Source organism: Dermacentor variabilis, chromosome 3 (assembly GCF_050947875.1).
Source record: "Dermacentor variabilis isolate Ectoservices chromosome 3, ASM5094787v1, whole genome shotgun sequence".
In the NCBI taxonomy this organism is placed as follows: Eukaryota; Metazoa; Arthropoda; class Arachnida; order Ixodida; family Ixodidae; genus Dermacentor; species Dermacentor variabilis.
Window position 1 is genome coordinate 206,604,546 of NC_134570.1, and position 22,296 is coordinate 206,626,841.

The following is a 22,296-nucleotide window of genomic DNA, read 5'->3' on the forward strand; positions in this document are numbered from 1 at the left end:
CTTTGGGAAATAGTATCATAAACTTTTACTTTATGAACTAAGCAAATTAAACTTCGATCATAACATTCTAAAATCGATTGAGTCATTTCTCGTTAACCATTCTCAGTTCCTAACAGTTAATGGTCATGACACACCTCATAGCGAAATTCAGTCGGGTGTGCCACAAGGCTCCGTCCTGGGGCCTCTATTTTTCCTTATGTATATTAATGACTTACCTTCAGCAATAACTTTTACGTACATTTATTTGCAGCCGAATGTGTAATCCTCAGAGAAATAACCAACGAACACGACATCACCCTGCTTCAGGCCGATCTTAATAACGTGAGCAATTGGTGCAGATTGAGGTGAAATGAACTCAACATTACCAAGTGCAAATGTCTGAGAGTATCCCGATCTAACGATAACCTGCCTGTGTACTACTTGAATAACGTTGCTTTAGAATCGCCAAGTTTATATAAGTAGTTAAGCCTGCACATAACATCTAAATTAACGTGGAATCATCAAGTCTGATATACGATTCACCAAACCAACCGCTTGCTGGGGTACTTTCGCCGAAACATTTCTCGTGCTCCCTGTTCTTTAAAGCTAATACTTTATAAAACTGTGATACGGCCAAAATTAGAATACGCTGCAGCTGTATGGGACCCCTTTAATGAAAACCTAATACATTCCCTTGAACTAATCCAAAGCAACGCCACTCGTTTTATTCTTTGGAACTACAACCATAGTGTGAGCGTGTCTTCAATGAAATCGAATCTGGATCTTCAACCGGCCAGCAACACATCGAAGAATTTCCAGCCTTTCATTTTTTTATACGCTGTATCACCCCCCTAACCTTCATCCAACAATTCATGTCGGAACCATATTACTTATCTCACCGTACTGATCATCAGCATAAATTTAGAATTGACGCACGTAACACGACATGTTTTTTACACTCACTTTTGCCACGTACGTCAAAAGATTGGAATGAACTTCCTTCCGACATTGCATCCATTAATAACAATAATAATTTTGAAGAAGCCCTAGCTAACACTGTATAATAGCAAACATTTATACGAACTACTGTTGGTGTTTTCCTTTTTATTGTTTAATGTTACTTTTAATGTCATGTTCTATTGCTGTATTTATCATACTTTCAGCTACCATTGTATAATTAGTAAATATTGTGTATAAGCTCGTAATTTATTTCCTTCTCATTTGTTGTATAACCCCCTCCCCCATCTAATGCCGAAAGGCCCTGAGGGTAAATAAATAAATGAATAAATAAAATGAAATAAATAAAATAAATAAAAAAGTTTGAACTGCATTTAACCTAGTACAAATTACTGAGGACGCTAAGGAAGTAATGCTGGGGCTGGCTGCCAGGAATTGAGGTAAGACATGGGCGCGTACGCGCTAAACGACCACCCGGCGCCTCTTCAAGCCTCAATATCTAGTTTAGCGCACGCGAGCACCCGCCATAGATGTATGCACTATTACCGTCGCAATGCCATGTGGCGTGGTAGTCGCAGTCAAAGTGCCTATTCGTGGCTGGGATACCTGTTTCGGGGACGCAGAGGGCTTGTATGACCTCTGGGGCGCCCTTGGCGTACAGCTCCATGTGGCGGCTTCCCAGCGTACGGCACACGACGCTCATGCGCTGCAGGGAGGACGAGAAGGGGAACTGCCGGATGATGCCCACTTCGAACGGCACCTGATGTGAGAGGCAACGCATGGGGGTGGCCATTGTTGACGTTGCACAATAGTCTTCTAAATGATGCCCCAGTTATAAAGCGGTGACATGGCCACGATCACAAGGCTTAAAGGGCATGCAGAAATATTACTCATTCATTATTGAAAAGCTGGACAAGAAATAACAATGAAAATCGTATTTCAGAACGAGATACTTGTCTCGTTTGCGCGCTACAATAAAGAAGACCGAATTGGCACACCGATGATGACGATGTATGATTTTTTTGTGTGTGTGCGTGGAACAAGGGTTCGGCACGCCCAATTACCTATTCTTGTGTAGATGTTTGGGCTGTTCTTACAATATTGTTTACTCAAGGCAATGTTAAGTGAGAACAACATTTCATGTGTTTGTTCCGGTGAATGAAGTTTCATTTAAGAAGGGAATACCTGTGCGAAATGACACTATGCATGAGTTCAATAAATACATGTTTGGGGACCTTCCGCAATGTTGTCAAGGTTCTGTAATGCGGAAAAGATGTAAACCATGAGCATCCTTCTATTCTGTTATTATTACCGGGCAACCACAGTGATATTGGATTCCAATATATCATTTTAAAGCCTCAACTTACCTTCTGTGACACGCACTAGTTCATTGCTTTCACCGACGGGGCCTCATGGCACTTGTTGGCTTTGCACGCTCATCGGTGCGAAGCGAAGACAGCCTTCTCATTTTTCCAAGCGCTCCCGTGCCACATAATGCACGTTTCAGTTAAGCTATCGCAGGACCTCGACTGCTTCGTCAAGTGTTGTGCTATGCTACTTGTCACCGGCCAGGACATAGGCTCAAAAAAAAAAAATCTGGCAGAACTCATCACCCGATGATTGTCAACGTGCAACTTGTAGGGCGGATATGCAACGTGTAGGGCGGATAACCGCTGTTCCATTATATTCACAGCATGGACGCCACAGAAAGGGAAGCGATGTCGAGGGCGGTAGAAAATTAGGCGGGGAGATCAAACTAGGAAGTTTGCAGGCGCAAGTTAAAATTGTAAGATTCAGGGGTCGTGGCTTCAGAGTCTGGCGCCCCCAACTGAGGGTCGTTCTATAGCCTACGCCACCGGTGCGTCTCGTAACGGGTAGCCGGCCGACGCTACCGGGGCGTCGCACCGAGGTTATACGGGCTCAAGGCGTGGTCCGAGCTTTCTTAACGAGAGTGTTCTTTAGTGGAGAGTACTGCATTTATTTACAATATCTACATGAGGAGTAGAGAACGTTATGTCTCAACAATCTAGCGTGACTGAATTTAAGCACTAGAGGCCCCCAAAAGTTCCCTTACGTCTCTGTGGTCCTCCCTAAATCCATAAGTCAGGGAAATCTGCGGTCACACCTTCCTCCAACCGGAGAGTCCAAAGTGGCCTTAGGCTTTGCCTTGAGGGTGGCGGGGCGCCTAAGCACACCGGCACCTTTGCCACCTGAAGACAATCGGAGAAGTAACCTGGGGTGCACACGGCTGGCTGCCCGAGAGAAAGGAAGGGAGACGCGCTAATAGGATGGTTCACGCTTGTCTCGCTGACGCGTGTCGGCTCATGGAATGGCCTAGTAATGAGCTGGTTCTTGAAATGATTGGTATGGGCGGCTAGCAGCGGCCGTAACGGAACGGCGCAGAAAGCACTTTCCAGGAAGTTTATTTGCCCCAACGTCGGGGTGGGCGACCAAGTGTCATCCGTCAACTACATTGTCTTTCGTGAAACACGTCACACTATGGTGTGACCACTGGTCTGACTGATGGAACGCACTGTTAACTTGAAAAAGGTGAAGCGATTCGTCTCAGGACATCAAGAGAGGTTCGATGGTCGCTGCCCCCGCTGCCCGATCGTAACAGAATCAGCTAGCGCGAAACAGCAGATATTGGAGATCGCTGGTAGAAAGCTTCATCCTGCAAGTGGACAAAATTAATATGGTGATGATGATTATGATGATATATGAACATATATGGCGCACACCTGTGTCAGTTTCATTTATTCTGTCCTTTGTGTGAACAGCATAGCACAGTATGCATAACGATATTGATGGAACGACAAAGGCAATATGACGACGACCGCATTGCGACAAAGGGATGATGATTCTGAAATGATAACGATGGCATACCGATGACAGGGTGACGACGACGACGCCATGAGTAAAATGGGATCACGACCGGTGTATGATGACGATGGCGTTACGATGATTTTACGATGACGGCTCTATAACGACAATGACATGAAGATGATGATGTGACGACGATGACTTGACGACAATGACGTAATATTGATGGCATGACAAAAACAGTATGACGACAGTCAGGTGACAAATTCGGAATGATGATAATCATAGGACCACAGCGATATCCCGATAAAGGTATGATATCGAATCCATGATAACGAATGCATGACGACAACTGTATGAAGACGATGAAATGACGTCGATGGTGTGGCAATGGTGGCGTAATCACGATTGAGCGATGAAAGCCCAATTAATATCGAATGAATAAGAAGCAATGACGTGACGAAACAATGAAGGCGGTATTACGATGACTGCAATGGGATGAAGGCAACTTTATGACTATGATCGCATGACGACGACAGCATGACGAAGCTGCAATGATGATGATGGAGCGACGACGCGGCATCACGTTCACCAGCACAATCTTTCTGGCCCAAGGTAGCAAAGAACCTGGTTGAGGGGGTCGGTGTTGGAGACAGACAGACAGGCAGAGACAAAAGGGTGTATGAAGGAGGCAAAGAAAGACATATGAAAAATTCGGCGGAGGCATTTAAGACTCCTTACTTGTGGAAATGTGAAAGCATTATAGTTTCTTTGCTGAAATATTTTTTTCTGCATGTTCCTTGTCCATGCAAGCTCTCGCCTCAAGGCGCTCGCTTGTCCGCGAGTAGTTCATAACCCGAGGGACCGTTCAGCGGCATTATATCGTACATGAATGATTTTTCACGCGAGAGCGTTAAGGGTCCCCTGCTGCAGAGAATCCTGCTTCCCGCGTCCAGGGTCGAGCGTGTTTTAGCCAAATATAATTCCGAACAACGTATACCCAGCCACTCTTCTGTCACTAAAGTTGCTCATACCTTGTCTTTCACTCTTTGCGAAGTTTTTCCTCGGAACTTTGAGAATGACAGCCCACAAACAAATGTCATGAAGAGAAACACCGACAGCGCATGCCTTTTATGTTAGATCTTCTCACACAGAAGAAGTGATTCTTTAGTTGAACGCTAGCACTGTTGTTTCTGCATTTTCGCTTTGTTTCTTAGCAAATTCTCGGAGCTGCCGCTCCTTTGTTGCCGCAATGGACGAAGAAACTTCCGGGGACCTACCTGGCGCCCAGCCGTCCGGTCGGCCTATGTCTAGGAAACGCGGGGGTGACTCAAGCGACAGAGACAGGGAAGCCACCGAGTTGTACTCGGAGAGCTGCGACTCCTCGGACGACGACTTCGAGGTTGTCATGAGCCGAAAGGCAAGAAGAAGACTGCTGCTGGCGTCATCGCCGGAAAGTGTTTTAAACGTGAAAGATATGCCACAGCGCTGGCCGCACACTGTTCTCTTCATGCCCGTGGACCCTATGACCAATTTGGGGCTCCTGAACTGGCAGGTTCTTTCTTTGTTACTTAAAGGCACCGCACCGAGTGAGATTAAAAATGTGAGAATAAACACATGGAAGAATCTCTTGGGTGTAGACGTTCTACATCGTATTCCAATACAAAGTCTTTGGAATGTCAAGGAAATTGACAAAGAAAAAGTGCGATCAATAATCCCTACAGGCGGCAATAGCACTGTTGGCGTCATTTATAACGTCCACGTTTTCTTTCTTGCAGACGACTTGACTATATTAATAAAGCCAACAACACAAGGCACTGTCGTCACATATCTCATCAGACTCGGAAACACATGCTGCGCGAAGGTTGTGTTTGAGGTAGACTGCCTTCCCTCTCACCTCAAAGTTGGCCATGCATTTCTATCTTACATACCGAAGCTCCTGCAATATCACATGTGCTTCAAGATTGGCTATGTAAAAAGCCTCTGTATCAACAATGCTGTGTGCCGACGGTGCGCTGAATCCCATTGAGAAGACGCCTTCCGCGCGAATGTCCTGAAGTGCCGTAATCCGCCTTTTTCACGGCGCGACGGCGCATGCGCCATGCCCTAGCGGATTAGTCGCAAAACGTTTCGGGAGGAACGCGCGCGCGGCGGCGCGGCATGATATCGCGGGAAACTACCCCGAGAAAAAAAAAAGCGCACGGACGCTCACTGCCCCGAACACTTGTGCCGTGCACCGTGTTGAAACTATGCTGGTAGCTCGACGTCGGTGCGGTACCGAACACGTGCAGAGTGTAAGACCGCAACTCCACTTTAAAACAGAAAAAGGGCCAGGGCTTCGTCCGGACAGCACCATGAAGCACGTAGTTGCCGTCTTGCATTGACGGCTGTCAAATTTATCGATAAACCCCTGGGTTACACTTGGGCGACACTTCAAGAACACGCTGCTGATGCAGTCTTCTTGCAGCGTCAGCCCACTGTTGCTGGTAGTGGCAGCGCGTGCCTGACTTCAATAACTCGTTTAAGACGTGGTAACACTGGGTCGATACGAGACTGACTAGACGCTGACGCCGACGATTCAGCACTGTGTCACTGAGACCACTTGATCATGATAGGCGAACAACGACGCAACCGACGGGTGCGAGTTGTCATATAGCGCGACGGGTTTTCTTGTCGACGGCACCAACAAAATCAGCGTGCCGACGACGATAGCTTGACTGAACCCTACACGATCAGCCGTCGAACCGACAACGCGACAGCTGCAGCTCATTCACTTCTATATAAAATTATTCGCGGTCAAACTGCGTCGACATGCCTTCGAAGTTGAAATCCACGAGCTTCAGTCTTCTCAAGCCGTGCGCGTGAAGTTTGAGTCAATGTTAAACCGGTTTAGCGAAGTTTGGATTAAGCCTGAGCCCGTCGAGTTCGTGTACCCGCTACCGATGGACCTAAACTTAAAAAAAATAACCGATTAGGACGAAGGAAACCACTATTATAATTCAGTTGTGACCCCTACAGCGATATGATAACTGCTCTTCCCTTCGCACAGCGCGCACACAATAAGTGGCAAGCGGCGACACAGCGCTGTGCCAACATCTTGTACTTCGGTCACCATTGCCGAACGCTGCCAGTCGCATTCCCGTAGATGGTGGGTCTGCGTGTGTTGTTATGCTGATACATCGCTTAATTCCAGAGAAGCACTGTTTGCCGCTACATCAAACGGGCAAGATGAGAAAAGTCATTCAGTACAGCAGCATAAACTCGCTCATTACCAACAGCGTCTACAATGGGATCCGCGTTTTTGCGAGAGAACTACACGGCCTATAAGTGGGGCCATATGCCGAGCACAGTTTTCTCTAATAATAATTTATGGCACGCGCCATGATGATGAAGTTGAACGAAAGCGAGAATCAGTAACAGCCTGTAATATATATGTGTATGAATCACAATTGCAGTACAAGTAACACGGCCGCCCGTATTGAATCGTGTCAGAGGAGAACAACGCGGCTCAGATGCGCAGATGTGTATGTTTTGATACATTATGAGATTATTTCACATCAGCGATAGGAAGCTGTACATGTAGATGTAAACAAATGCACCGCTTTGGCAAATCCCACGTGGAACGCTGTGCTCGGAGGCTCCTTGAATATGCGAGATGTTTAGTGAATGCGGAAAATGAATACAAAAAGTGATGTACAATCGCAGACATGAGCGACAGCGAATTCTAAGGCAGCCGCATCGGCAGACGGAACTCGGCGTGCCTTTCTCGGCTGCGCTGCTACCACAACAGCGAGCGCATTCGGGCCTGTTCCCCCACTATAGTCGACATGCTGCCCCGGAGAAACCGTTAATATTAGAGGAGAGCTTTAGGTTAGGGGACGCAAATGGCTTGCGTACGCAAGAACTAGGGGCAATGGTACTGCGCATGCGCCGACGCCTACGTCGGCGTCTGCGCATGCGCAGTACCGTCCCCCCCCCTAGTTCTTGCGTACGCAAGCCGCTTGCGTCCACCTAACACTCTCCAATTATTCCCGATTCACGAAACGCACAACCGACGCACACTCAACATGGGCGCAGGTACACAAATCAACCGCCGAAATCCCCGACACCCTTCCAAAACGTTTCAAGCGGCGTGCGTCAGAGGGCAGCACAGGAACATGAAAGATGCGGGTTGCCGTAGTTCCCACGAACCCTCATCGAAGGACTGCCTGAGGGTCCGGAACGTGAACAAGGTGAATGCAGGAGCCAACGTTTCGACAAGTGGACTACTTGTCGAAACGTTGGCTCCTGCATTCACCTTGTTCACGTTTTGCTCATCGTCTTGAATTGCCATCTCCCGCATTCCCCGTCTTTTCTGAGGGTCCAGAAGGAATTCGCGGTTCGAAAGCGAATGGTTCGGGATCACTAAACACACAGCGAGGCTGGCGTTACACTTAGGCAGCGCTGGTATCGCCACCGACGAGTGCAACGAAATGCCGCAACAGCCAGCACGCCGTCTTCCGACAAAGCGGCTGCTACATCAACGAGGAGGAACACCATGAAAGACGTCTTGAAAACAAAGAAAGTGGCAAGACTTGATCATCTCGCGGAGTGGCTAGCACTTCCAAGCGCACCACCTGCCACGAAGATACCTAGGATACCGCCGCCATCGACATCCTCATAAACCGATGGTGCAGCGACACCTATTGCTCGCCAGGTTATAATAATGGTGAGGTCACTGATGAATACAATGCGAGTTCTACTCAGCAGCATGTAAACCCTGTTGGCGCAGAGCACACTGCAAGTGCTGGAAACCCTGGGTCCAGTGCTTTACCCTAGAGCCCTAGGGTAAAGCAATTGCACGCCAGAGGCCATCGTTTCGATGGGAGGTCCAGAATGCAACTGTATTTCAATGTAATGGGAGAGGACTTAAGTCGCTGTGTCCCACTTTCCACAGTTTGTACTCGTAAGTCAGTTTCCTATTATTGTCATTTGTGAGCCAAGCCTGTCATCTCCCGTCAGACATTCCGGGTATGACTGCATTATTTCCTCCACTCACGGGCAATGCAGCAAAATTATTGTTTTATACGCCATGACATGACGTATGTTCATCACCCCGTGCCACAGGACAATGAAAACCAGTACGTGTGTTTGACTGTGAAGAAGAGCAAGGTCACGTTCACAGCTCTCTGAGCCTAATTATCACCATGAAGTCGTTTAAACTGCCAGCGCTTACGGGAAATTTTGACGACTCCACCATTGTGGGTGATCACTGAAGATTTCATTGCCCACCGATAGCTCTGGGGAAGCTCCAAGATTAACTCCAGGGGCAGAAGATTGGTGTCCACTGCCTCTGAAAGAGAACTTTGTTAAATGATGGAAGCTCCACCTATCTGGAAGAAATGGCGCATAACAGCTGTCTCGACCTTAGCTTTGTTTCGCGCTCCTTTAACATAAGGGTTCAATGGTTCTGGGACTTGGGAACGCGGGGGAATGACCACATCCCAACTTATCTCATGATTGAGAGGCTGACAGTTACAAGTTCTCCGGGGCCGTCCAATGCATTGACCGGCTGAAATTTTATCAATCATGGAAGACTGTTGTCGAGACGACATACAATCCAGCCTAGGCGGCGCAATAACAGATATCTTCCCGGTTGCCACACATCCGATGTGGAAAAGTTCTGCACGCACCGAATTCAACATCGAGTTATGGAAACTTCGGGCACTTCGCCGCCGTGCGGAGCGAAGACATAGGTATATCAAGTCTATCCGTGATCTCAGATTGGCCAGACGCACACAGAAGAAAATGCAGTGTCTTATGTGCAATCTGGCTACACAACGATGGATGTCTTTCTGCGAGTCTCTGGATTCCCAAAAGCCTTTGCCTCTTATATGGAGAACTGTTCGTGGCCTCCATGCAACCCCTGGTCAACGCCACCCATTTATTTCCCTTGTATTTTACCAAGAATGCAAAGAGTTTGAAGTCGCAGAAACCTTCTGTAGGAGCACTGCCGGTGAAACAAGTTCCACTGGAACACAGGCTCACGACCACTCACCATTCTCACGTGATTACCGTATTCTCTAGATGGCTGCGCCTGCTCTATGCAGGCGTTCTTCAGCGCCAGGACCTGATGGCATTACATACCGCGCTTTGTGTAACCTTGGTGAACGCGCTCGAAAGGCACTCTTGCTCCTATACAGTGACTCATGGCAGAGTAGCACGGTTCCCCAGAAATGGATGACAAGTCGCCTTATTGCGCTTCCCAAAATTGGCCAGTTGCCTTTGGACATTCTGTCATACCTTTCGATCGCGCTTGCTAGTTGTTTAAGAAAAGTAATGGAACGGATGTTTCTAACACGTCTGGGGTGGTACCTAGAGCACTATGAAATTTATCCAGATACGTTAACAGGATTCAAGCGCGTCCGTTCATCATAGACAACATTGGCGACTTGGTAACCTACGTCGAATCCCGGAAGGCCTGTAAACGCTTGTCTGATGCTTTATTTCTAGAATTTAAAGGGGTTTACGATAATTACCTATGAAGCAATCCTTAAAGCATTAGAAGCAATAGCACTTGGTGGCAAGATATATGTCTGGTTAATACCTACCTAAACATGCGATCATTCTACGTGATCCCCAGGAAAGGCCTTATACTCCAGTATTACAGTAGCCGCGGAGTCTCTCACGGTGGAGTACTAAGCCCAGCGCTTTTTAATCTAGCCCTTATTGGGTTACTCAAGGACCTATCAGGCACCGTTCGATTCTCTATCTACGCCAACGACATCTCTACGTGGACGTTGGGGGTGACATAGCTACAGCTTCGCGCTCGGCTTCTGAAGGCGGCCTCATCGACATCATGCTACGTTCGTAAAGAAGGTTTCTGGAGGTGACGTGGGAAAAGTGTGCTGTGGTGTCGTTTACCCTGAAGCCAATGTCTGCATACGCCACATCAATCAAAGAGCAAGTGATATCGTCCATGAGAAGTCACAGGTTCTTGGGTGTTGTGTTTGACAGCGACTTGTCTTGGACTTCTCACGTTGAACCACTTGAAAACGCGATTGATTGCTATATGTCATATGTTCAGGTTGCTTGCAGGAAGGAACTGGCGGTGTCCACACAATCTTTTTTACAGCTGTACAGGGCGCTGTTTGTTGGGTTCCTCTGGTACAGCGTACCTATTATTTCCAACACCTGCAAAACCAATTTGCGTACAGCTCAGACCATTCAAGCCCAAGCTCTGAGGATATGCCTTGGGTTACCACGCAGTGCGTCAATGGCAGAAACTGTTGCCGTTGCTCAAAATTATTCAATCAAGACGTACATCGCCGTCAAGACAATGCGTGACATGTCAGGCACATCACCTCGCCACTCACAATGGAAAGACCCCGCATGTAATTTTGTACAACTGTCAGTGCATATCATACCTCGCTTACATCGGGTTACACACCTGCGGCAAGGTCGGTCTCTTCTCCGTGGTGTTTCTGGAGTCCTGAAGTACACCTCAGAATTCTAAGACTTCAGGAAAAGTCAGATCTACCCCCGCTTGCACTAAAGCAATTGAGCTTTCTCCTGTTGTACGAGAACTACAGTAGCCACGTACACATCTACACCGACGGACCGACCACATCGACCAGTTCTGGGATTGCTGTGTTTATACCGACAAGCGGAGTAACACTGCGATTCAAGACGTCACATGTCACGACGTCCACGGCTGCAGAACTCACGGCTCTGTGCAGTGCGCTTCTCTTTATTGATACAGAGTGCTGGTGCATGGCCATGTTTTCCGACTCGAGATCAGCTTTACACAGCATGCAATCAATTCTCAGACGTCGAGATCACGAACAGCTAACATAAGAAATCGCCAAACTTTATCGCAACGTCAAACAGAAAGGTCACGAAATTACTTTGCAGTGGCTTTCTGGCCACTGCGCGATCAGGGGAAATGATTATTCAGACAAAGCTGCCCGAGAGTCGCATCAAGAACAACACAGCATTCCCATTCCTCTTTTCAGGACAGACGTTGCAAGGCAGCTTCGTTACCTGGCCCGCAAACTCTCTTTAACAGAGGGGAACACGCCAAATATAAGGCGCACCAGGTTGTACGAACTGAACCCTTCGTTGCAACTCCGAATTGCACTCGGGCTTCACCGACCTGAGACATGGCTTATATACTGGCTGTGGTTGGAAGTGGCTTTAACAAAGGCGTACAACACTTTGATTGGAATGACCAACAGTGCTGCATGCGACGGCTGCGGCGTGGAAAAGAACATCGAACAATTCTTGCGCCATTGTCATCGATTTCAGTCGCAAAGACAAACATTATCTATCGCATTGTGACGACTGGGCGATTGGCTGTTGTCTGTGCAGGTTCTACTTGAGGACCGTTCCTATCACTCGTTGCCTCACAACGCTGTGAAGCCACTTTTTTCTTTCTTGATGGCGGCTGGCCTATGTGAACGCTTCTGACTCACTCAGGCCCTACGCGTGCGTACGCGAGCTCACCACAGCGTTCTTCCCCCTTCCTTTCTCTATCTTATCTTTCTATGCCCGTCTTCCCGTCCCCCAGAATAGGGTACCCACATAGACGCATACGGTTAATATCCCTGCCTTTTCTCTTTATTTCCTCCCACTCCTTCCTTCTCAGAGAGAAATATTAAAACTGCGAAACAATAACAGGATATCGGTCCACGGAAGAAGCCACATTTGTACCGTTAAGGTGGCCTTCGTGTATAGCATTCGCCTCCATAGTTTCCCGATAAACAATGCGGTTACATAAGCTGCCGTTGCTGGAAAATGTTAAAAGCAAACGGGGACCTTTGAATTGGGGGCGAGGACTTACGGAGTCGCCATCTTTCGGAAGCGCCTCCCTTGCTTAGTATGAGGGATCACGCGGCGCGCTCCCCATAGGTTTAGCTTACGGCGTTCAATAAAAACACCCCGCGGCAGCCATCCTGGACATTTATGTACGTACTCGCAAAACGAAGGAAGCTTATGACTGTAGATATAATACTCTTGGGCAAACGGAAAGCACAGAATCGTTTACAGACGCTAGCTCTTTACCCAATACGTACAGCGAACGCCACAGCGCGCGGTTGCCACGATGGAGTCTCCCGAATCGGCTTCTCGCGTGTAAGGTAGGCAAGCACTGAGCCAACTATGCAAAATATGTTCTTATAATTGGCCGCCTGTATAAACAAATGGAGCCTAACAGAATGAAGCCTCAATGCAGCAATCGCACGGGTTCGCAGCAACCGACTGCGTGTCTGCATGCATGTCCGCACACAATGTTTTGCTTTCGCTGTGAGAGCGTTTGCACACCGTACCGTGAGCTTTAGGCCGCCGCATATGAGCATTTGACAGTACACTAGCAACCATTGTTGCGTGGATGCTATCAGAACTGTTTGAAGATAATTTCATTAGACTTCGATGCCTACGGTGACTGTGAGGTGCCGTCGCAACGATTGAATATTTTTTATTTGTCTTCTAAATTCCTGGACATTTCAATATTATTTCTCAAGTTGCGTCACACTGTATGTTTATCGGTCTTCTCAGCGTGCGATTTCCCTCTGCTTCTCTTTCGTAATCCAGTAGATTAATTCATAACACAAACATGACCATATGCCATGCCTTTTTTATTGTGCGTCTTAGCGCACCCTTTCCGTTCCAGTGAACTTGCCAGTATCTAGCAACAACAATTAATAGACCAAACCGTCATGACAGTAGGCGGGCAGCGGGCGTGGGCGAGCGTCTCAGTGCGCGTTTTCTGCTACTCAACGAACCTCGCGCAGTCCTGGCGCCGTAGCAGAAATCTTCTTTGCGTCTGTGCTTGCTGTATACCCGAGTTGTAGCCGCTGACTCTCTCCCGGTTCTAAGTTTCGCGAGTCAAGCTTCACGCAGCTCCTTGTTCTGCAGCTACGCGTGAATAAGGCTAACACCGGGCTCCGTTGCGTACTTCCGGCACTGCGGCACCAAGCAATAGCCTACTATGCTGCACGCCTCCAAAGGCAGCCACTACCAATTATATTACTTTCAAATGTTGTCAAGCACACGCCTAAGGCGGTAAAGCCTCACCACTTAATCAAAACCGCAGCGCAGGTGGGATTTTAAACTTTCGTTTTCAGCTCGCTTTGGCGCTTGCGAAGCAGCCGACGCGGTCGCTGTGTCCACGTGATCCCTCATGCCACGTGACGCCGACGGTGGCGCCAGCTTTTCCAGTGGTGGAGCTCGCCCCCAATACTATCGCGTTCCACTCGTAAAGGGGAAGCTTAACCGTCTTTTGACTTTTTATACACTGATTTTATACTCATGACGTGGCGCCACCTCCTGCGCATTGGCGGTGCAGTCGCGTGCCCAACGACGCAAGCACTAGGCCACGTTTTAGCCTGCCAGATGGCTGCTACGTGTCGTGCGCAATGACGAGCGCACTAGGCACACATTTAGTCAATCATAACCGTGTAGCCGTCGCGGCGTCCGGGAAGCGTGCTCGTCTTACAACCCGAAGGCCGGTTCCCACCCAGACCGAAATTAACCTAATATTCCTTTCAAAGACAATTATTTACTTTGTTTACAGGTACCTCCCTGAGAAATTTGACGTCAATTTTTTGATGTGGTATTACTCTTTGCCGTCGGCCATTTTTGAAACCATCATTTGGCCATGCCGCCGACTAAAACGGTGGATATTCACGTAATGTGGTATATAATGATTCAATATTACGGCAGAACTCATGACTATGACTGTAGATGGTAGCGCGATTACCATTCAACTAGTAGAATAGAATGATAAGCTGGAAAAACTTATTCCTTTCCTTGATCTCGAAAGGCTGCTTCACTGTCTGTAGGAACCTATAATTATTCATTTGGAAAGTGTAAAGCTATGACTGTACCTCTAAGCTTATCAATGCCATTTTTTTCCTCGAACCCAATTAATTTTTCTTTCTTCCTCTTATTAGCAGCCATGGAATTAAACTGTTCACTTTCATAAGTAGCAGGATGCAAACATTCTGGAGTTCATCCTAAGCATTTTTCCACATGCTATAGTGTGCGTGTTTGTATCAAGTTCTGGTGTTGCAATTCATTGTCGCTTTTCATCCACCGGCTTGTCACATCTGCCGCCGGGTGCTGCCCTGCCCCGCTGTCAGAGGTAAATGAGTTATGTGCCCCCGAGCCAGCTCGGATTGGCAGCGAGGAAGAGGAGATGAGGAGCTCCGTACTATAGGGTCTACCACGCCATCATCGCAAAACACAGTATTGGAAAATGCGAAGACATGTTAGCTGCCGATTGTCATCGGCCGTATATTTCATGAAGGAAATTTGAAGAAAGAACAGTGTGAAAAGAAGAAGGATAGAAAATATGCCTGTCATAAGACCGAGTTCTACTACCATTTCAAGTGTGTTTGAAGCAGCCCCATCTTAGACCTTTCCCAAGCTCTGACCTCTACAATTTGATCTTAGCCAAGGAGTCGAGAAGCGATCCCGAGGTAACTGATGAAAGCACGCTGAAGAGAATTCTGCATTGCCGATAACTCCAGAAATTTAACCCATCACTTCTAGATACCTAGACTAAAATTCATTAACTAATCTGCAATCAGCTTATGAGTACCAGCATGCCTTCAGAAGTGCTTACATTCTGGGTACGATAAGCACACCGTACACAAAAAGAAGTTACGACGACGGAGTATAATTTGTCACTCTAAATCAAAGCTACGCGATGCGCATTGATTCAACCCAATTCAACCACCTTGACAGAGACATGCCCTATACGTATAAAAAGAAGGCAATAAAGACATAGAGAACTGGTTATTGCGATGAAAAGCCTAAACTTGGCAATATATGAGCCCTCAATGCTTGTATATACGTTACGAAAAGGAACGGCCCATTTTGTCAGCTTTAAATTTAAACTTAATTTTATAAACGTCTTGGTGGAGCCTCAAATGGCCAGCATGTAGTAAACATGTTGTCGACTGTCCCTGAACTACAAGTAAAAGAATCTGAATACAAATTCAACATGTAATGCAACAGTTTTCTTAGATCCTTTAAACTGTATGCTATTCTTGCGAAGTATACGATAGTATCACGCTTTTCCTCATTTACACGTTTTTGGCATAGAGGGTGCACCATTATTGTCTTGAGAAGTAGTACTGCAGCGAACCTCGTAGCAAGGATCCGCCTGAGGTAGCTGGAAGAGGCCTTCCTGCAGGTTCGTCTTCTCCATGTCCAGACGAGGCTTGATGACAGTCGGGGTTAGGACATCGTACTGAATCCCATCTGTTGCTGGTTCCTCCATTACCTAAAAAAAAAATAAACAGCACGATACGTACGGTAGGAAAATAAAACGTCACTTGAAATTTCATCACGTGAAAATATTAATTCATCTTTTCGAAATTACCCGCCTTGGTTGCATAGTGGCTATGGTGCCGGGCTGCTAAGCACGAGTTCGCGGGATCGATTCTCTGGCCACGGCGGCCGCATTCCGACAGGGGCAAAATGCGAACACACCCATGTATTTAGATTTAGGTGCATGCAAGAAACACCTGGTGATCTAAATTATTACAGAGCCCACCACTACGGCCTGCCTCATGATCAGGTCGCGGTTTTGGGACGTAAAACCCGATAACTAGATTTTCTTGATACGATTGAAATTTCAGAACATGATCGATACAGCATATGGCAGCCTTACACGGGAAGGAGGGAACGAAGGGGCAACCCTTCTTTTTGTTTCTTGCTTAGTGAGGTTGCCGACTCTGATAGATTTGATGCATTCAGGTGTTACACAACTGTTAATTGGCCAGCTGCCTGTTCCTTAGATCCCGTACAATGTGACGGCATCGGCTAAAAATATGTGCCACCATCCGCCGGTATGGCCTTGAGTAGCGCGTTGGAAACCAAGCTATGGCTACTTGGTCAGGGTTGCCATTTGTATATGTCTAGAGTACAGACTCAGAGACAGTTGGGGTGGCAACTCATCCTACTCTTACATATTACTCTATGCTTTCTATGACTGCCCTTTGACGACTTGAATATTCTACGTTAAACGCGCCCTGAAACGATTTTGTCGCTTTCTTACAAATGTACTGAGCCGTTAGGGTAGGTCTTCTGATAATTAATACCGCATGCAGGCGCTGCGCGTAAAGCGTGTAATTTATTATAGCGTTTGGAAAGTGTGCATTGCTACCAATTGCAGCTAGGCCACTCCCGTGTGCCTTCAGCCACCCCTTCCGAATTGACGTAGTTTTCTTAATTGACGTCAATCAGGCGAGCTATCCGGTTGGCCACCCAGATCGCGTCGTCGATTTTTCCAACTTCATGGTGAACAAATGTTTGTAAAACTTTTCAGCAAAAAAGGTAACAGAAAGAGAATTCACAACGAACGTTTATTACTACACTCAAGCACTTCCGGCACATAGAAAGTGTCGTCTTCTTGTGTTACAACGTTCTCCATGTCTACGCGAGCGGCGCGGTTAGGGCTTGTCTGGAGCTTCCGTTTCGCGAGCACCATGGATTGCCGTTGTCACAGAGTGGGCTGCTAATCAAGCGATCATGCGAACATTCGCACGTTTGCTGCACCGCATCGGGCTGTCGGTATCCGATCCGTGCCAGCATCAGCGCGCTTGCGTCCGTCCACTTCACACCGCAGGATAAATACCACAACAGAGAGCTTTAGCCTGTCCAGTATTCGGATAAAAGCAAGTGCAAGAGCACTGGACCTGGGCAGTTTACCGGATGAATGGAGGCGCAAACGTAAACGACCTGCACGGTGCAACCACCTAGTGCCACATAGCTTAGACAAACACAGATCTAGTATAGCAGTAACCTAGTGCATTCTACTTTGCCACTGGTGTAGACTTTTGGCAGGAGCGTAATCGTGGACACAATGTCTTCTTAAATGTTTAATATGTTGATCGATTGATTATAGCAACAGTAGCTTTGTGTTTGGCTTGTTAAGCTTTGCGCCACCAGGTGCCTGCACAGTACCGGCCGGTCAGGTCGCTCACGTTTACGTTAAGCGCTTTCATCACAGCAGTAGTAGTATGGTGGGGTTTAGTTTACCCCTCCATCCGTCCACCGAAATGGATGGCTGGCTGTTACCGGAATACCGGACACACTCGGTGCTGTGACAGAACGCTTGCAAAGCTCACTGCTTGGTAAGCTATAGCGGGGGGTCGATGGCCAGGCGGTTAGCAGAGAGAGGTTGGAGAGGCTTGGCGCACTGGCTCCAAGAGAACCGGAAGTGGACAACACGACACCACATCATGACGCATAGCCAGTGAAGGCGGAACTTTACGCGATCATTCGGTGAACGAATTGAGGAGAAAAAAGCTTGACTAGGGAAGAGGGCAACTTGTCATTGTCTGTAGCTCCCCTTAAATATCAGACGCTTCAGTTAAATTATAGCACTAACGTTTAATTGTAGCTGAAACCTACGCATCTACAAAATTTGTACAAGCCAGTTGAGGGACTCTCTAACCGTGCGGCGACATTGCACCACATCTCACGTTTGCGCGAGTCCTACGATTACATCACTCAGATTCTGGAGCAGGGTATTGAGCAGCTCAGAAGGCCTAATGGTACTCACGCGCAAAAACCGAACAAATCGAAGGAAGACGGGTTAATCATCGCAGTCTCTTGCAGCGCCGTTGCTGTTAAGCACGTGCAGCAAACCAGAGATTTATGCTTCTAGAGCTTACTTAGGCATATGCTCATAAATTGCTTAAAGGGAAGCTGAAGAGTCTGTATAATTCAATAAGACGCTCATATGCGAATGCAGGAACCTTAGAAACCATGCAGGTAAAATTTTGGGGGGGATTTTTCGCTTAGGAGCGACGCAATCGTCGCTTAAAATTGCGCTGTAGCTCCGCCCCCCGTCGAGCGCCGCGCGCTGCTGCTGACGCTGACGATGCGAGCCGAGACCGGAAACCGCGCCGTAGCGACGTCAACACTGGTGTTCCATTCCTTCGCAGTCTGCGTCACCGTGCCTGACCGTGGTTGTTTCTGCGTGCGTGCCGTGCTAATCTGCTTCGCTCGACCCTACATTCCTTTGTTTGTGTGTATGTAGAGGGGCAGTTCACGTGCGCAGCATCAATTGAACTTGTAGGCCAATCATGCCGGCGTTCTGTGCAGCCTACGGTTGCACGAACACCAGCGACCGCGACGGTGTTCCGATGTTCCATTAGTTCCTGCAAGACAAGAAGCTTTTGTGGTGAAAGTAGCTTTAAAAGTGGGAGGCTGCTGTGAAGCGAAAGAACTTCAAGCGCTCAAGAACAACAGTGCTGTTCTCTAACCACTTACGTGACGACGATTACTACCAGAGTATCAATAATGCGTGCTTTGGGTTCTCCTTCGTGTTAGCACGCTGAACGGAAGGTGCATGTTTATGGCCCATCGTAGACGCAGGTTTCATCGCCAAGCGCCGCGAATTTTCTATTTGCACGTGTTTTGTGAAACAGCCTGCATGCAGCTACCATAACGCACTGCATGTGTTGGAAAGCCAGCTCACGCCAGGACGCTGCGCTCCCCCTTCTCTCGAGTACATAGAGATACTGACCATCTCACATAGCCGACGGAATTCGCCGGTTACGAGTAGTGGGCGGATGGCGCGCTGATGAAGGTTCTATACTACACGTGCTACAACAACCGGTAAACTTTTCCCGCGTTTAAACCGTCTGTGTAGATTTCCGACTCCATTGAGGCAGCGCACAAATGCCGAAGATCGCTTCACCGCTTACGTTCTATGAGGAAGAATGCAGGAACATAACACTACAGTAGTTCGCCCGGAAATGGACTCACTGGATCGCTGAGTGCAGCTTAGCAAAAAACATACTCGCCAAAGAACATTTCCAACACAAGGAGATGCTAACAATTCGCCTTCGTTCGTAAGGATAGCACTGCTTGCACCAGCATTTTTTGCTTCTTGGAGAGGCCAGCTCTTCGCAATCGGCTCCTACATGTAGGGACAAGTACATGTATGTACAAGTATAAACCCCATACAAGTGATATTGCACGCGACAGCGACAAGCGAGGCGATGGCTGTCGCGCTCACTCGTCGCCTACAAGCCAAACTCCACGTGAGTGACGGCTTTGAGTGACGACTTCCCGGTATGAGGGCAGCAATATACGCGCCGAAAGTAGCGTGATGCGTGCTTTATCAATTTAAGTTGATGTATTTTGCTGTAAAAAGGAGCATAAAATATTTCTGAAGGTCTTGCGCTAGGTTCTTATTCTTGCACGTGTAAAATTGAATAGTTTGCTTGTTCCGTGGGACAAACGGTAGTATTTGAGTTAAGTACATCCAGTTCCGGCTTCGCACTATTGGGTAGTCGCTCATAGGACTTCTGGGCAACAAGCGACGAGTTCTAAATTTCTAGAAACGAGCGATCGAGCGACAACACCGAGGGATCTGTTCAAGCGACGGCCTGTTCTGTCGCTCGAAGCCGTCACCCGTCGCCGTCGCGCGCAAGATCGCTCTCGTGGGGTTTGGACACCTTACGCTGGACTCTTCAGAGAAACGCAAGCTCTCGAAATTGTCCATGACTGTCTAAGCAATGTAGCACCAAATTACCTTGCACCATACTTCGTGTGTACCGGCAGCAGTCGGTCCGGACGAACACCGTTGTTGACGTCACGAGGCGCCCGACCAATCACAGGCGGAAACGAGGCGCGCGAGCTGCCCTGAGTGTGCTGCTGCACTTTTCGTTGAAATAAAATCTGTTTACACTTTCTTTCGCTCAATTTCGATGCGATATTCTAATTCAGAGGGTTGGAAACCATGACGTACTGCTCTTCACTCATTTTTTCTGGAAAAGCTTTCAGCTTCCCTTTAAGCGACTGCTCATTGGAACATATGAGTTGTTAGGCAAGCTTATTCATTATAATTAAAAATTTAGAGAAGAGCAAGAAAAGTAGATGCACAAGAGGGAAGAGCAATGGCGCTAAGTTGACAAGCGATCGGGAAGTAATGAAGCTGTTCATCTCCAAAGTACAGCAGGGGCATGCAAATGGCGGTTACAGAAAAACTTCGTATTCGCATTTCAAAGATTCGTAACTCTTCGTATTCAAACATTACAGACAAAAAAAGTAAAAAGAAGTCAGGACAGGGGCAACAAGCGGCTTTGCGAACACCTTCACGCGGTCTCCAGCCTTGATTGTATTTGGCAGCTGACATTTCGGGAAAGATAAAGAGAGGAAAAGACAATCATGTCATATCTGTGAGAGTAATAAGTATACGGGGTGTCCAAACTATCATGCAGCAAGGTTACATGTATCCAAATCCCACGTAGCTGGAAAGAACAAAGGTAACGTTGTTTGCCGTCGCTGGGAAAACTCATTATCTTTTGCATTCTGCCTAATTACATATTTAGTCTTAATAATTATGCAAGCCCTCAAATATTCTAATTAGATAAAAGTATCAACGAGCAAACTACAGAGCAACATGAAAAACTCCCGATGCAGTCTTCTGTAGCTCAGTATGTGCTACATAAGTTTTTTTTTCCAAGCGTGAAAGAAGCCCTCGAATACACGCAAAGCGCTTCGAGCGACCAGTCACGCGTCAATGCTGCGTGTATTGGTGGGCTCCTACAGGCTCTCAAAAGCACCCTTATGTATCACGTATTGAGCAACAGAAAGCTGCATCGGCACTTTCTCATGTTGCTCTACTATTTTCTCATTGACAATATTAATTTAATTGTTATAATTGGGAAGTTCAACTATTAAATACGACTATATATGTAATTAGGCAGAATGCAGAAAGTAATATGAGTATTTCTAAGCAACGGCAAACAACATTACCTTGGTTCAGTCCAACTACGTGGGATTTGCATATTTTAACATCTTGGTGCACGGCAGTTGGGACACCTTACATATACAAAGATAGCGGAAGCCATCGTACTGCAGTGAAGCCGTGACGTTAATTCAAGATAGCTCACATATCATACATAATGGTGTGCAACGAAAAAGTGAACTAATAAAAATGAATTAAGAAAAAGAAGCTGGTTTCTAGCCTTCATGCTCATCTATTGAATGCACACAAAATGCTCTTTCAGTTTTCACCAAGAAATTGCTTTTATGTCCACATGTTCAAAAATAATGTGGATATTTAGCCACAGAAGAACTACTGTAAATGAAACTATTTAGCAACAGTGGCATGCGACACTCTAACCTATGGAGTCATTTATTTGTTGGTGAAGAAGGAGCTGCACACGTTAATAGACTTCTACTGCCGTGCTGCTCTTCCCATGATTTTCCTTAACTATGAAGTTTAAGAAACTGCTTCTGACAATACTTTGATGTCTGAAACGTGGAAGAAACAGGCAAAAAAGACAGCAAGAAAACATTAGAATAGAAAGAGACTATGGAAAAGGTACCGTGTAATTTCAAAAGAAGGGTGAACAAGCACAGTTGTGTTCCCTTCCTCCCGTAAAGTTGCTCAAATGTGAGCACGAAATCATGGAGGACGAAGAAAACTGACGCTGTGGGAAGAAACACGCAAGCCGGCTTCTGGAGTGTGCAGTGGCGGTAGTCTACAAATGTCTCAAGGCATTATTTTTTTGTGCGTGTTCTTTT

At 47.1% G+C, this 22,296-nt stretch overlaps 1 protein-coding gene across 1 annotated transcript in view; it reads right to left on the bottom strand.

Moving 5' to 3' along the window:
- Nucleotides 1-22,296, bottom strand: part of LOC142576609 (polyamine-transporting ATPase 13A3-like) — a 296,153-nt gene that overhangs the window by 89,115 nt on the left and 184,742 nt on the right. The window contains exons 16-17 of the mRNA XM_075686810.1: nt 15,890-16,027; nt 1,543-1,696 (exon numbers count right to left, since the gene is read on the bottom strand). Coding sequence (XP_075542925.1) covers nt 1,543-1,696; nt 15,890-16,027 — 292 coding nt within the window. The remainder of the gene's footprint in view (nt 1-1,542; nt 1,697-15,889; nt 16,028-22,296) is intronic.